At 40.9% G+C, this 14,824-nt stretch overlaps 1 protein-coding gene across 2 annotated transcripts in view; it reads right to left on the bottom strand.

Annotated features, from left to right (window-relative positions):
- NDST2 (N-deacetylase and N-sulfotransferase 2) overlaps positions 1 to 14,824 on the bottom strand; it is a 160,699-nt gene that overhangs the window by 65,692 nt on the left and 80,183 nt on the right. For both annotated transcript variants that reach the window (XM_088475547.1, XM_088475540.1), the window contains one exon: positions 1,936 to 3,297. In XM_088475547.1, the coding sequence (XP_088331673.1) occupies positions 1,936 to 2,928 (993 nt within the window). In that variant the 5' untranslated portion in view covers positions 2,929 to 3,297. The remainder of the gene's footprint in view (positions 1 to 1,935; positions 3,298 to 14,824) is intronic.

Genomic DNA, 14,824 nt, shown 5'->3' on the forward strand with positions numbered 1-14,824 from the left:
AGTCGGAGAATGTCCATTCTCGCGCCTAAACACCCTGTTTAAGGCGCGAGAACGAGCCTTCCCCGGCCTAAACTTTGTGCAGAATTGAACAGCTGCGGGAGCTCATTCCCGGCGCTATTCACTTCGCGTTTAATGGATTTGTGCCCAATGTGTAGAAAGTGGCTGGATAACAGGGCAACACTCAGTTATGAGTATGTCATATACAAGAGATTCAGCAGGAAATGCCCTGCACCCAACTGGCCAATATAATGTATTTAAGACTTCACTAGGAGAAAAGGACAAAGATAGGATGGCATCTGGGTGGGTTGGTAAGGAATTCAGATAGACTCCATATGTCAAATACTACACTGTTTAAACTGTATGCGCCAGCATACGTACGCCAGGAAGCAAAGACTGTTCTCTGCGGTGTGTCAGCTCCTAGGAAACCATTGCCTTCCACTCTCTGACTTCATTCTCCTTCCCACATATTTATACTAGACCCTGTTGCATGCAGCTCTCCCTTCTCTTTTACATAATGACTATCACCCCAAAGACCTGGGAGCAGCTAAAGAATCTCACTAAATAATATGTGCTGTTTTGAATATTCCAATAACCTGATTGGCCATGGGATGATCTAGTCACACCCACTACAAAACGGTTACACACAGATATGCAGAAGGAGAATAGAAACATTAAGCTGGGTACACACTATCGGAACAAAATATTGTACGGATTGTATAGTGTGTACTCCTGATTGAGCATTCACAAGGGTCGTTCACAGCATTGTAGAGTGCTACACAGCAGATGGGGCGATACAATGAACGACGCCATGCTGTAACATGCAGCATGGAACGACACATCACACTGCTATACACTGGAAGATGCAGTATGTCATGTGAGTGTGATGTATCATTACATCGCATTGTTCCGTCGCTGGGTATACACATCGTATAGCGTGTGTCCAGCTGGGGCTTTGACTCTACTGCAAGCACATCTATAACACTACATCATGAGAATCCCATTTTGTGGGCAAATAAATAAAAGTTGATCCCATATGACTAACTACTGGCCCAGATCAATAAGGATTCCTCCTGGATTAGCAACAGAGTATACTCGCAGACACATTTTGCCACCTGAATTTGTTACAAAATAGACAAGCAAAGTGAAGCATTGCTTGTATCCTAGAATTTGAAGAGCAGCTTGTGGTGACCACTAATTTTAAAGAAAGTGCCCTCATTGGCAGGAGCATGCTGCATTGACCCAATCTATAGCAGCTTTCAGAGAGGACAGTAAGGTATTAACAACCCACAACCAAAGAGCATTTCACCGACAACTGCTAGAAGATCCTTACAAAACATGCAAAGCACGAAACCTTGTAACAGCATAATGCTGAATAAAGAGATTATTATAAGAGGATTGCAATCATATGATTTGGGGGTTCAGGATGGATACAGTTTTCATGATAGAAGGTAAATAATTAGGTTTCTGTACCTAGAAGTTTAGCGGCTAGCTGAACTGGTAAATTAAGTTACAAAAGGGTGTTTGTGTGAGATGTCTCTGTCAAGTCTTCCTCCCTTAACAAAGATTTAATGTCACACACAGCAGTGTGAGTCAGATAAGTGTCCAATATAGAAAGATCATGGATAGAAAGACCATGTAGAATGTGTAATAATTAAAACACTACAGGGTTACTTTCACCAAAGGTGAACTATACTATGGAGTACTAGTGCAGAAAAATATATAAAAAAATATTCAAATGGTTAGAGTCAGACTGCTCCCATTCAAGGGTCTCCACTATTCTAGCTGTAAGAGGAATAAAACATCAATTCAAAGTAGTAGTTCTAATTTACATTCTCAGATATTTTATGCTGTATTCACAGTTTCAGAAGTAATCAGAGTGGTGCATTTAAAAACAAACCTTCCACGTGCAGATTGCCAGCTTTTAAGACAACTTACCTCTACATCGGAGACCTTCATTCGTGTTCCTTCTTTGCCAACAAATATATCATCGATATCAACCAAAATGTATCGGTCAAGTGTTAGGCAAAGCCTTTTGCCAGTTAAGTAGGCAATAGCATCAACGAAAATGAGTTTGTGCAGCCAAAAGTTAAGGTTATTGCCAAATAGTACCCTTTGGATTCCATCATGTAGGCCCAAGTCCTGCACCACAGTGGCATGAAGTGCTTTGTGTGTCGCTAGGTGCGGGATTGATTCAGCAGACTTGGTGCTGGCCAACAGTACAGGTTCATATGTGCTGTGGTTCGACTGAAATACTGTCCAGTCATCTCCAGGAAGAGGACCTTGATCCACCTCATTAGCTCTAGTAACATAAAGAAGTGGAGCATTCGGGTTAATATGGTAGTCCCTTAGTCCCAAATTGGAATGTAGGAAGAGTGGGAAGCCTTTTAGCTGTGCACTCAGTAAGCTATTCTCATTTGCTTTGAAGAAGCCGATGATACCAACCCCATATTCCACACAGTATTTGTCCAGCAGTTCCCTGTTCCAAGCATCTAAATTGACATACTTCAGGATGTTCTCATAAATTATCAGAGCATAACGGCCTCTGTCTTTATCGGTCAAAGTTGGCATATCCCCCTTCCCAGGAGCAATTTCTGTTCTGTACCTAAATCGGCCTGATTCCAAGATGGCCACAATCTCCTGTCCGAGCTGAGAGTATATGCTCTCCACAAATACAAGCACCACTGGTTCAGTGCGGGACGTGTCCACAGATCTGGCTAACCGCCAGCTGGCCTGGGGCTGAACAACAATTCTCTGCTGGCTACTGCAGTCACTGAAAGGTGGAGGAGGGGGTTCCTTGATTTTAGGGCTGTTGGTCACATAGTAAGCCAAGAAACACATGGAGGCCAAGCTGAAGGCAATCAGTAGCAGGATCAAGCGGTGGAGTTCCAGCTGTCTCATGTGCCGAACAAGTTTCCATAGGTGAATCATGGTGAGGCCAAACACCTCACCTGCTTGCAGAATTCACCTAAACTGCTTGATCACTGTCCTTTGACTGCACAATGTTAAAGTATAAAGTCCCTCAGGGGTGCAGCAGCAACAGCACAGTACAAGGCAATAGAAGTAGGATGCAAAGAGGTGAGATCGCCTCCAGCCTGCCATTTATGTCAGGTTACCATGGCCTCCAATTCCCATTGCTTCTTTGCACACCGATCTAGGCTCCTTAACAGATTGCCACCACAACACGATTACATCCCAATCATCTCTCACATCTCTCCTTCCTCTTGTGCTGGCAAAGAGCTGCTCCTAAAGAACGACGAGTCTAATCCAGACGTTTAATCTTCGCCGTTAGGCTGTGTCCTGGAATTGGGCAAAACAAAACATTGTCAAAAAGGCTGTTTGACTGGAAAACAGGAATAGATCATTAACCCTTGTGCTGCATATCTAAACTTATTGCACTTACTATTATTTTAATCACTTGATTAAAGGTTCACAGCTAGTTAAAACATACACATTTTTCCATTGCCTTTACCACTTTATACTCCGTTTAAGCATCAATATTTACAGTTCTACTCTGGAAAGTTGATATAAAAGGAATGTTCTACAGCTAATTATCTCAAATCCTTCCACTGACCCTTAAGAACTACTAAATGTAATTTTAGAAAATAATTAGAAATGAGGTCACATTGCTAGGACTGCAACTCTCAAGTGTGACAGTCATTAGTTGATAGATTTTTAGTGAGCCTGTAGGTAAGTACTCAGTGAATCAAAGAATGTACTGTAAATGACAAAGTACTTGTACCATTGGCCTATAAACAATGTAGGAAGTCATGTTATTTCACACCTAGGGGGAGATTCAAATAGCCATGGTTATTTACCACAAGGTAATCAATTGCTGTGGGCTAGTCAATCAGCCCCACTTAACAGTGTTTTCTTTTCGGGTCTCATGAGACCGGGAAAGAAATCCCCAATAAGTGTGCTGTTATCGGGTGATAGACACTTAACGCCCAAATCCATTAACTGTTCATGGATTCTGGGTGATAACATGTATTAATGCTCGTTAACACGTACATTTAACTGACGTTAATACAGGTATTAGGGGAAAAAATGGAGCCTAATTGAACAGCCTCGGGCGGTAAAGCCAGAAGCTACCTCCCTTTTTCAGCCCTGATTATTTATCAGGGATAATTGAATTCCCCCCATACAGTATACTTATCTTTACTTCATAGGCTAATTTACTCAGAACGCACGCTTATGGCACTGCTATATCAGTTGAGACAGCATATATAGACAACAGGACAAGTTTCCCTTTAAGCCTCAAGCATCATGGGTTTCAACTGCATACAACTGATGTATAAGTAGAATTACTCATTGTACATAGAACACTCCCACAGGACATTGCCTTAAGGTGGGTAGACACTTTTACAATCAATCATATTCGAGAAGTGGTTCTTAAAATTTCACTGGCGATTGAAAGTTCTGATGAACATGCATATTCCATGCAGACACACTACTACAATCTATCTTGCGATCCTAATCTCTAAAAAGCCACCTGCTGAAAATATTGTGACTCCGTACACATTCTACAGATATCTAGCTATGCTGCTGGAGGAGCCCTGGCAGAAGCAGTGGACAGAGAGTTGGTAATGTGTGCAAACTTCCGGACATTGCACCATCACATTGGAGAAATATTAGAATGAACATAAAAATCAAATCAGCAGATTTATTTATTTATTTTTATTAACAGTTTCTTATATAGCGCAGCATATTCCGTTGCGCTTTACAATTGGAACATTTATAGAACAAAACTGGGTAATAACAGACAGATATATAGGTAGGAAGGTAGATGTGACCTTTGTTGAGATAAAACATGATCGTGAGTGTGAACAAACTCTTACAAATAACTCAACAAGTCGTGAATAGTATGGTCCGCAAAATTATTGTATAGGTTTCTACACAGCTTAACACATCAAGCTCTTCTGCCGTTTGGGAACCCTTACCAGGACTTTAGACAAGTGTAACCATTTTACGTGCCCAAACCCTGTCTTATTTGGCGTGACAAGCGTGATAATTAATGGGTGCCTAAAATCAATTGAACAGCAATATTGGGAGCCCATTAATTAAAGCACCTTAAAAAAAACAATTGAATAGTCATCAATATGCTCATTTGGACAAAACAATGAAAATATAACATTTACAGATATACTACTACATTATTCCCTTTGGCGGTCTATAAAAATAAAAAGTGTTTCTGGATCTGGTTTATAGGATTCTTGTTTCTACACAGGTGCCCTACATTTCCTCACATACCCTTTAGATCTGGAAGTTCGCACTTTGCTTTGGACAGAAACTAAAAATATTTCCTGAAAGCTGCAGAGAATAACTGAAGACATGTGGCCGCTGAATCATAGCAAAAAATGCTCAACATCTGGCTGGAAACTGCATTAACTCTGCACATGATGGAAAGTTTTGAAAGCAAAATAAAAAAAAAAGTGTCGTATTTTCCAGCCAATGTTTTCCAACTTCCCATCTGCCCAGGAAAATGTGTGTTCAGCAGATTTATTGGAAAGGATTTCCCACAGTGCTAGGGGAATGGTGATGTCAGCAATTGCACTGCTACGGGAGAGGTTGTCATGCGGTGGTGTAATATTTGTGGTGAGAGGACAGGATTCTTTCCCTCTGAAAAGAACTTGGAGGAAAGAGCACAGGAAGGGCTCCGGCACACTGCAGTCAAGCGTGGTCCCAAGAATTAGGAAGTCAAAAGCACAAGAGGCCCACACAGAGTCTACGAGACATCAGGGCTCAGTGACCAGAAAGCAACTAGGAACTTTGTGTGAGGATATTTACCGTCTACGTGGTTTTACAGACATGATGAACCAGTACATTCTAAATACAATCACCCAAACAATAGTACAGTAATTAGAAAAACAACTCCCTCCTGGATAATTTTACACTAAAGTCTCCATAACCGATACATTGAGATATCTGTATATTGTATATATCGTTAGAGGGGAGTGCGGCAGGGGGATCAGTGTTCAGAACCCAATAGTTGCAAATGAGATACCACCATATAGATATTAACCCCTCATGCCTATTGCTAACAGACACATTAGATGCCAGCACTTCTGTAAAGAAGTGTGGACTTTGGATACTATAACTATTCCACGCCGTGCTCATGACATAAAGAGTGTAGTGTGTGTGCGCAAGTAATTTGCATATGAGTAACATCATAAGAGAAGCACAATTCTGTTGTTACTTATATGCAAATTTCTTATTGTTACCCAAAACCTCAGTATTTGAATTTCACACGCTCTGGATCACGGGTGAGCAATAAGTGTCCCTCCAGCTGTTGTTGAACTATAAATCCCAGCATGCCTTGCACCAGTTTTAGCAATGCCAAATAGCAAAACTGACAGGGCATGCTGGGATGTGTAGTTCTACACAGCTGGGGGCAGCTTATTGCCCACACCTACTCTAGATTCTATTAGTGTCCCCTTGAATAGTTATCTACTACTATCCAGCACACACAAGGCGATCAGCTCGGGAAAAACACGCATCACACCAATTTAGATGAAGAATCATTTTGCAGGCGTGTCCTCTTTCACAAACCTCACATATTAAATCACAGCGGCTCAGAAAGAATGTATGGGATGGCATGTTGCAGGTGGAGAGGAGAAAAAGCCAGCAGCTTTCAGGACACAGTCGTACCACATTCTTGTTGAATCAGATATATCCCTCCTCCCCCACCCCAAAAAAAGTCTCCACGTATTAAATACTCAACAATCTAACTGCATACATAATCTCATGGTTCATAAACTAGAGGACAGATCGTCCAAATACCTCAACAAGTGCACAAATGGCAAAGAAATTCCTGCCATTTGTGAGTTTCTATACTTGTACTACAGGCCTATGGCAGTATGGATCAACTCTCTTTGTAAAATGACTGCAGTATAGGTATAGTGAAGTCATTTTAAAAAGAAAGTTGTTCTAAGCTCCATATATCCAAGTTTCCACAGTAATCTTGTTTTTGGTACTGCAAGTATAACACTTATTAAAATTAATTTGACATTTTACCACATGATTTCCTGCAGTATGAAAGAGGTCTTATCATCCTATCTAGCTGTGTATTACAATAAAAAGGACAATTATTTCCTTTATGTAATAATAGGGAGAAATTGTTCACACATTTGAACCAGTAGTGGTGCGGTGATTTTTTTATACTACAAATTAGCACACAAGAGGTAACCAGGTTCTCTTTTTAAAGGGAGATTAAGACCTCCCTATACTAGAAAAGAGTTTTAATTTCTGTGCAGATAGATTAGAAGTTTTCTTTTACAATTTTGTTTAAATATGTTTTTGGACTGCAAAGCAGACCACGATAGTTAAAGACTAGTCCTTTTTTACGGTGCCAGGATAAAAACGAAGTTATGTCAAAGAGAACTTTGTGCAAGAAGAAAATGAATTTAACAAGCAAAACTGAGGAGCATACCATTTGCAATTTGTTTTAGGTATACATTTATTTATTTTTATAATTATATATATATATATATATATATATATATATACACATATACATACACACACATATATACATACACACACAAATACATATATACATACATAAACCCAGGAATAATATGTTGAATACAGTGTTTCACTGTTGAAACCCTTTAGATGCTCTAAGTACGATCTAGATCAATTATTTTTGCTAATCCATGTTTACAGAGATGGAAAGAAAATATGTGAGTAGAAAGGTGGGAGTCGCTTTTTATAATTAAATGCTTTGAGAATTTAGACTTGGCAGGTTACAATTAACTTGCATTGCCCACGCATAGCGCAGGCTGCGCACCAGAAAAATATCATCCACAAAAGTTGTCTCAAGCTGAGCTACTGCATTTCAGACTTGACCTGTTAAAACAGATATATAGCCAAGGAAACTCACAAAATGATGTTAGGGCACCACATCACCATGGCTGGCAAGCTTAAGAGCACTCTGATACTTTCCATAAACTCTTTACTAAGGATACACTACAGTTTACCAAGTTACTATTGGGGGTTTTGCAGAATACAAGATAATGAACGTGCTGAACAACCCGCAGTATACAGTAATTAGAAAATGCAATGTAATTTAACCCACACAGGTTTCTTGCTTGTATATAAAATGTGATCATCATGGTCAGGCAGGGCAGGAAGAGTAGACTATGGAGAGAAAAATAAACAGGGTACAGGAAAAGCCGCATTCATTGTCTTTAAAAATAAGATTTTAGTAGGAACCTGAAATCACCCCCAGGCTTAGCTAGACTAGATAGTCATAAAACAGACCTGTTTAAATATATTCGAAACATCTCATAAAATATTTTCTCTCCCTTTCTCTCTCTATATCTACCAGAATTAGGGGTCTGCCTGTTCATATGGGCTAATCTCTTTAATCACTGGACGTATTTTGATGGGGCTTACGCTATTCTATACAGCATTGGTCGAGGAAGGTTTAGGTGTATGAACCATTTGTCTGTGACAAAAAGGGAGCGGAACAGTGACTATTTTAATGAAGCAAAGTCACAAAACAAAATCTTGAACCAAGCTGCTGTATAGGAGCTGGCTAGGGTGCTGAAACAGCAAGAAACCGTGATAGCAAATCAGAGCTAGCAATGTGCCTTGTTGCTTCGCAGCAGCATAGAGAGGGGAGGGAGTCAGAGACTGAGCAGGGTTACGTCTGAGGCAGACAGAGAGGGAGAGACAGTCTCCAACAAACACATGAAGATGCCCTGACGCAGACGTAGTAGAAAGGAAGGAGCCAGGGGAGGCATAGCTATCAGGAATTAAAAACAAAAACATTGGAACACCATCAGATGATTTCCATTCAATGGTGGCAAACATCGGACTGCCACCATCAAATTGTAAAACCACTACCATCGGAACAAAAACATTGATGGTTACTAACCATTGGATTCTGATGTCCATCCCTATGGTGAACCTGCAGACGGACTCTGGCCACCAGTCCTCCACGGGGAAGCGCTTCTTCTCCAGCGCGATGATCCCGCTCAGCCACACACCCTCAGTGAACAGGAGGAAACTCCTAAATCAGCGCTGTTCTCGGACGGAGGCACCACTGTGAGGAAGCTCAACAGGAAGCCCAGGAAATACAGGGTACATTGGGCAAAGAGGACATTGCTCATCGCCTTTTTGGCAGCTGGGTAGAGGTGCATGGAGGCTCCGGAAATATACACAGGTGTCCCAGTCCCAGGGACATGCTGCTGATAATGCTTATGGTAGCTGCAATACAAATTTCTCATCCACGATCCTCCTGCGCTTCCCAGCACATCCCAGTGGCCGGGCCCCAGCAAGCTGCAGGGCCGCAGCAGTGGCAGGAGTGAGAAGCAGGGAAATGTGGTGACATGGCGTAGGTTGTTATGAGATGCAGGGAACTTTGGCAAGCTGAAATTGCTTCTGTGCAAAGCCATGTCAGATAGCGAATATTTAAAATAGTAGCCACCTGACCCCGGCACTGGATTCCCGATCGCTGAGTGAACACCGGTGACGGAATCCCGACATGCCTGGGGATACCGACATCAGAATCCTGGCAGACGGAATCCCGATCGGAAGGAGACCAGGGAAAGGTCAGTATCCGCCGTGGAGAGTTAGGTTTAGGCACCCCAGAGGGACTTCGGGTTAGGCTCTAGACAGGAGGGGTTAGGTTCGGACACCACCAGGAGAGGGGGGAGGTTTCGCACTAAGGGGGGAGGGTTAGGTTTAGGCACTTACCGGGAGGGCTAGGGTGCAGGGTAGGGAAGGTTGGTATGAAGGTGCAGGAAAGGAGGGTTAGGGGATAAAGAGGACAGGGGAAGATTACTCAACCGTTCCCCAGTCAGGATTTGAACCATCAGGATGCCGCTGTCCGTGTCCTGACAGCCGGCATCCTGTCCATCGGTATTTCATACCGATTCCCAAAAGATACATATAGTGAAATTACTGTTAAATTAAGTTTTCACAGACAATTGGATGAAAGTTAAAAAAAAATTTTTGGTCATATAGTACAACAACAATCTTGTAAACAAGCATTAGAAAAGAATGTTTTGTCCTTTAATTTATCTGAATATCCTTTTTCAAACTGCAAGGACAGGAAGAGATTTTACAGCATTGAGGAAAACATATGAATCCTACAAATAGCTCTATAAGGACCTAAAGGACTTGATTCTGTCATTTGGATGCTTGCGAACAGAAGAAGTTCAGCATAAATCCATTCTGGATTCAGTCTGTACCACAATACAGAAGGAACATTTTTTTCCAACCCGAGTGTTTAATTCCTGGTACAGCCCGTAGATGTAGCATGGTAACAGTAATGTCATGGGGTTACACTGAAGTTGCATGAATAATTACTACTATTACTCTAATCAACAAGTGCATTACTTAAATAGAAGTGGGTTTATTGGGGCCTATGCATCAAAGCTTGATGAGAGATAAAATTGTGAGAGATAAATCACCAACCAATCAGCTTCTAACTTACATTTTATAGGCTGCGTTTGAAAAATGACCGGAGCTGATTGGTTAATACTTTTTCTCTCACATTTTTATATCTCATCTCTTTGATACATAGGCCCCAATGTCTTAAGTGTTTATTATAAACAGTACAGTGGCCAGCATTCACAGCACTAGGGTCATCTGCTGATTTGAATGATGAAATAGTCTCTGTAAAAGCTCTGTATAATAGTAGGCACTATATAAACATAATTAATAGAACAAATTGCTTACTTGAATGTAGGCATCTGCAAATGGACACTAATCCACAAATGTATAATTATATTGATCGGCATTGTTTTATTTAAACAAAAAAAAAAGGCACCACCTGCATATATTTATCACAGCTGGAAATCTGTTGCACATAGAATTAAACTGATGGAGCAGTACTATTACTTGCTGCTATGCATTCTGCACCCATTGTTACAGTCTTGTAGCGGCCATCATTAAAAAGCAGCAACAAAAGATCGGTGTATGAATTTTGTTCCATACAGACAAATCTTCCGACACCATTTTTACATCAGACATATCATTATGCTTTGAGATAATATTCATATTCTGATGGTTGGATTGTGTTTCTCTGGTCTACCCTCAAGCCATTTCACACGGTCCCAACACATGACTCGGAGATGGGTAATCTTAAATATTCTGTGCTGCTGTGATCATTCTAAAGCAACAATCGACTGCAGCTTGTTCTAGCCTAGTCCACGTCTGCCCCTGCACAGGACATGTGTATCCAATTTTGAAGAGTGACTACAGGTTATCTGACCCTAGTCAAAATAATCTAAAATATGAAACAAGATACACACCAGAGATCATTACCCCTGGTTCATATGATTTAAGCATTGCTCAAGTTACAGGTAGCAAAAATAATCACTGCCAGGTCACATCAATGTTGCCTTATAATATGCACAAATGACATACAATAATTTAAGATGCAATATGTGCGCTAACCAAAGGGAAGCCTGTCACCTAATGATTTTTTTTCGCTTGAATCTGGTTTTGCAATTAAATTTCAACTGGAAAAGTAGTAAGAGAAACACTATTCTCCAGGTCTCATTACTCTTTAATAAGAATAGAAAGCTTTAGCAGAAAGTGCAAAGGAGTATACAGTTATCACGTTAATAGCTGTGTGCCAGCACATAACAGTGCTCAGGTAGTAGACTGACCTCTATACGAGGGCATACTTCCCAGGTAGTGAAAGCTTGGTGTCTATCAAGCACACAGAGCATAGCACACGCACATCAATGCTAACTGTATTAGTTTAATGAGGGGTGGAACCAGGCACAGCACAAGAGTGATAGGACAGCATTGGCAAGAGGGAACTGAGGTGCTAGCACACCTGTGCCTTTCAGTTAATCTTAAATGCAAAAATGACTGAATTTTATGCACACACAAAGTGCTATTTGGTAGTTTTGAGTGCCAATTTCCCCCTGCAACTACAAATCAACCCGATGGCTAGTACTGCTGCTATGTGTCACAATTCTGGAGCATAGGAGTACTCGAAGACTCTATAATGCAATGCAAGTTGCTAGGGCATTACTTGACAACCAGTTCCCAAAAGACTGCAGACAAGGGGAAGATTTGCACAAGTTGATATATCAATTTGACAATTGTTGCATTAAAGTAGAAATGCCAGCATAACACTCTGATTTGACAGGGGAATAGTGGTTCGATATAGATGTCAACTTTCAAAGTAAGTGGACTCAACAAGGTGACATTCATTAAACCACAAAATTAAAGCCTCCAACTCACAGGAAATGCACAACATATAAAATGTAAATAGCTTACCGAGGGATATTAGACGGTTTATCTATCCCTGAAGATTAGAGTTCCCTTAATGTGTAACTGGAGAGGACATAAAAGTACTATAATCCAGCAATTGTAGAGAGATATTGATGTGATGTTTGGGGAGGGTGGCGTCACATAGGAGAGATCGGCAGGCAGCATTTTCGGAGCTGAAGTGTTTTCATATGACTGATGAAGAGCAGGTCCCTTTCACAAAACCGTATCGCTGTGGGAGTGATTGACAGCTTCAGCCAGAAAAATGTACAGCTGAAGTATCTCCGGGGTGATCGCAACCTTAAAAAGCTATAATTACCTGCATAAGATCTTTAGGATTCTAGTTTTATATTTAAAAACCAATTCACCTGTTTGTCGGCAATACAGGTGCATTTTTTAAATGTAACACCAGAATCATAAAGATCTTATGCAGGTAACCATTATTTAAAAACGGATCATTATAAATGCTTGTGCTGTATTTCAATATGCTGGTAAGGAATTTCTGCACTAGACTTTAATAGCCATGAAAATGTATTCACCAGAAATGCAGGTGGTGTGTACATAGAGTAGGTTTTAAAATCCTGGAAACGCCTCTCTGTAATTGAATATTACGGAATACCTCGTGTTAGTTTATTTCATGGTAGCCAACGAGAGACTTTCTTCATCTGTTTAGGTCAGTAAATACGATGTGTATGCAGTACTAGTCACATTTGCCAACAATTCGGCAAACACTTTGTACATGAATAATATGTTGCTTTTCATTAGTCTTTCTGCTGTACAAGTGAAGTACGCTTTGCAAGTCTCTCCAGAACATAAGCTGTTAAGATGGCAGCAAAGCCGTATTCCTGCACCTGCAGTGCCCAGATAAGAGGCAGGGCGGGGTAAACATGGGAGAAGAAGCTATGAAGCTGGTGTTCTTTCAATCAGGGCACTGTTTTCACAACAATAGTTCCATTCAGTGTGCCTCTGATGGTTCCAAACAAGCCTAGTTTTGTTACATTGCAAACTTTGTGAAGGGAAGAAAAAGCAGAGAGAGAAAAAAGCATTAGGAGGGGGGGACTGAGCGGATAGGCTGTATCAAGTTGCAGCTTGAAGATTCATCAGTTTGGACCTAGGCAACAAGGCTTCACAGCCAAAAAATACAAAAAAAAAAGACCACCACAGACCACCAGCTGGTAGGGCAAAAAGAGCAGACATCACAATCTGCCAACTGGTAGTGGGGAGCAGCCAAGCTATATATACCAAGCAGTCCAAGACTTGGAAAGCACTATACAAGGGACACCACAAAATCCCATATAGGCTCATTTTCATTACTTCAGATTTAAATAAAAGTGAATTGTAATAATATTGATTTATTTTATCCATGTGGATTGTTGTTCTTCAGTCTGATTTTTTTATTTTTACATTTAGCCATATCCAGCTGTTGATTTTTATATAATCATCATATTTTTTTGTTCTCTCCCTTCAACCAGGCCTTTTAGAGCATTTTTTTTTCAGTGTCATTTTTTTTACTTCTTCATTAGAATACTTAAATAAGAAGAATTAAATTCAGTATTTTAATAGATAGTGGCTTTATGTATTAGGTAGGACAGTGAGAACTAGGAGAAGGATATGCATGTTTTTTGTGCTTCCTCTCTGTAAATGATGGTGGCTCCTCCCAGTAATTAGGGGTTATAGCCCATTTAGATATACTCTTAGGGCAGTGGCCTATTCTCTAACCTTGATAAAGATCAGATTACTGATTGAAACGCATTGGCTAAGGAGGAAGAGAAGGAGGATTGGCATACAGACCAGACCAGGAGAGGATTGGCTCCCATATGGAGCTGATGCTGCCCCGGGAATGTCTAACATCTACTCAATCTTTATGTGCTCATTCTACTCCATAATCTGGTAGGGAAGCCACACTCATCAATTTTGGATATAGCACTTGTGAACGTCATCATATCTTGTTTGCATATGAAATATTTTTCATGGAACTTTTCATTAAATATTCTCTTTTTTTTTTTAAATTTATATGTGAATATTTCATATTTATCAGTGTGCTTCTAAGGGACACTGTTAATTTGTTTTTTTATTTATAACCGGACATAATTTGTGAATATGCTGCACTAGATTGTCTATATTTGTGTTTTCACATGTCCCCACCTTCTGGAAATTTCCGTAAATACTAGAGTATAAGCCGAGTTTTTCAGCACATTTTTTGTGCTGAAAAAGCCCCCCCTCGGCTGATACTCGAGTGATGCTCCAGGACCAGCGGGCCGCGGTGCAGACTGTGTCTCTGTGACACAGCTGCACCGCGTGTGTAGCGCTGACCGGACGGAGTTCGGTCAGCACTACACACTGCCAAACACACAGCTGCCGGCAACGGCAGCTGTGTGTTTGTTGTAATTAGCAACCGATGAGAGTCTGTCAGACTCTCATTGGCTGCTGCTGCTCCCACTGCGGGAGCCATCTTCCGGCGCAGTGGGTAATGGGAGAGACGTCATGATGTCATGACCTCTCCCATAATGCAAAGCAGCCGGAGGAGCCGGTAGCAGCGTCTGGACCTGGAGCGGGGTTTCAGATAACTGTTTTATTTTGTTATTACGTC

This window comes from Taudactylus pleione, unplaced genomic scaffold (genome assembly GCF_031769625.1).
Source record: "Taudactylus pleione unplaced genomic scaffold, aTauple2 ptg000016l, whole genome shotgun sequence".
NCBI lineage: Eukaryota > Metazoa > Chordata > Amphibia > Anura > Myobatrachidae > Taudactylus > Taudactylus pleione.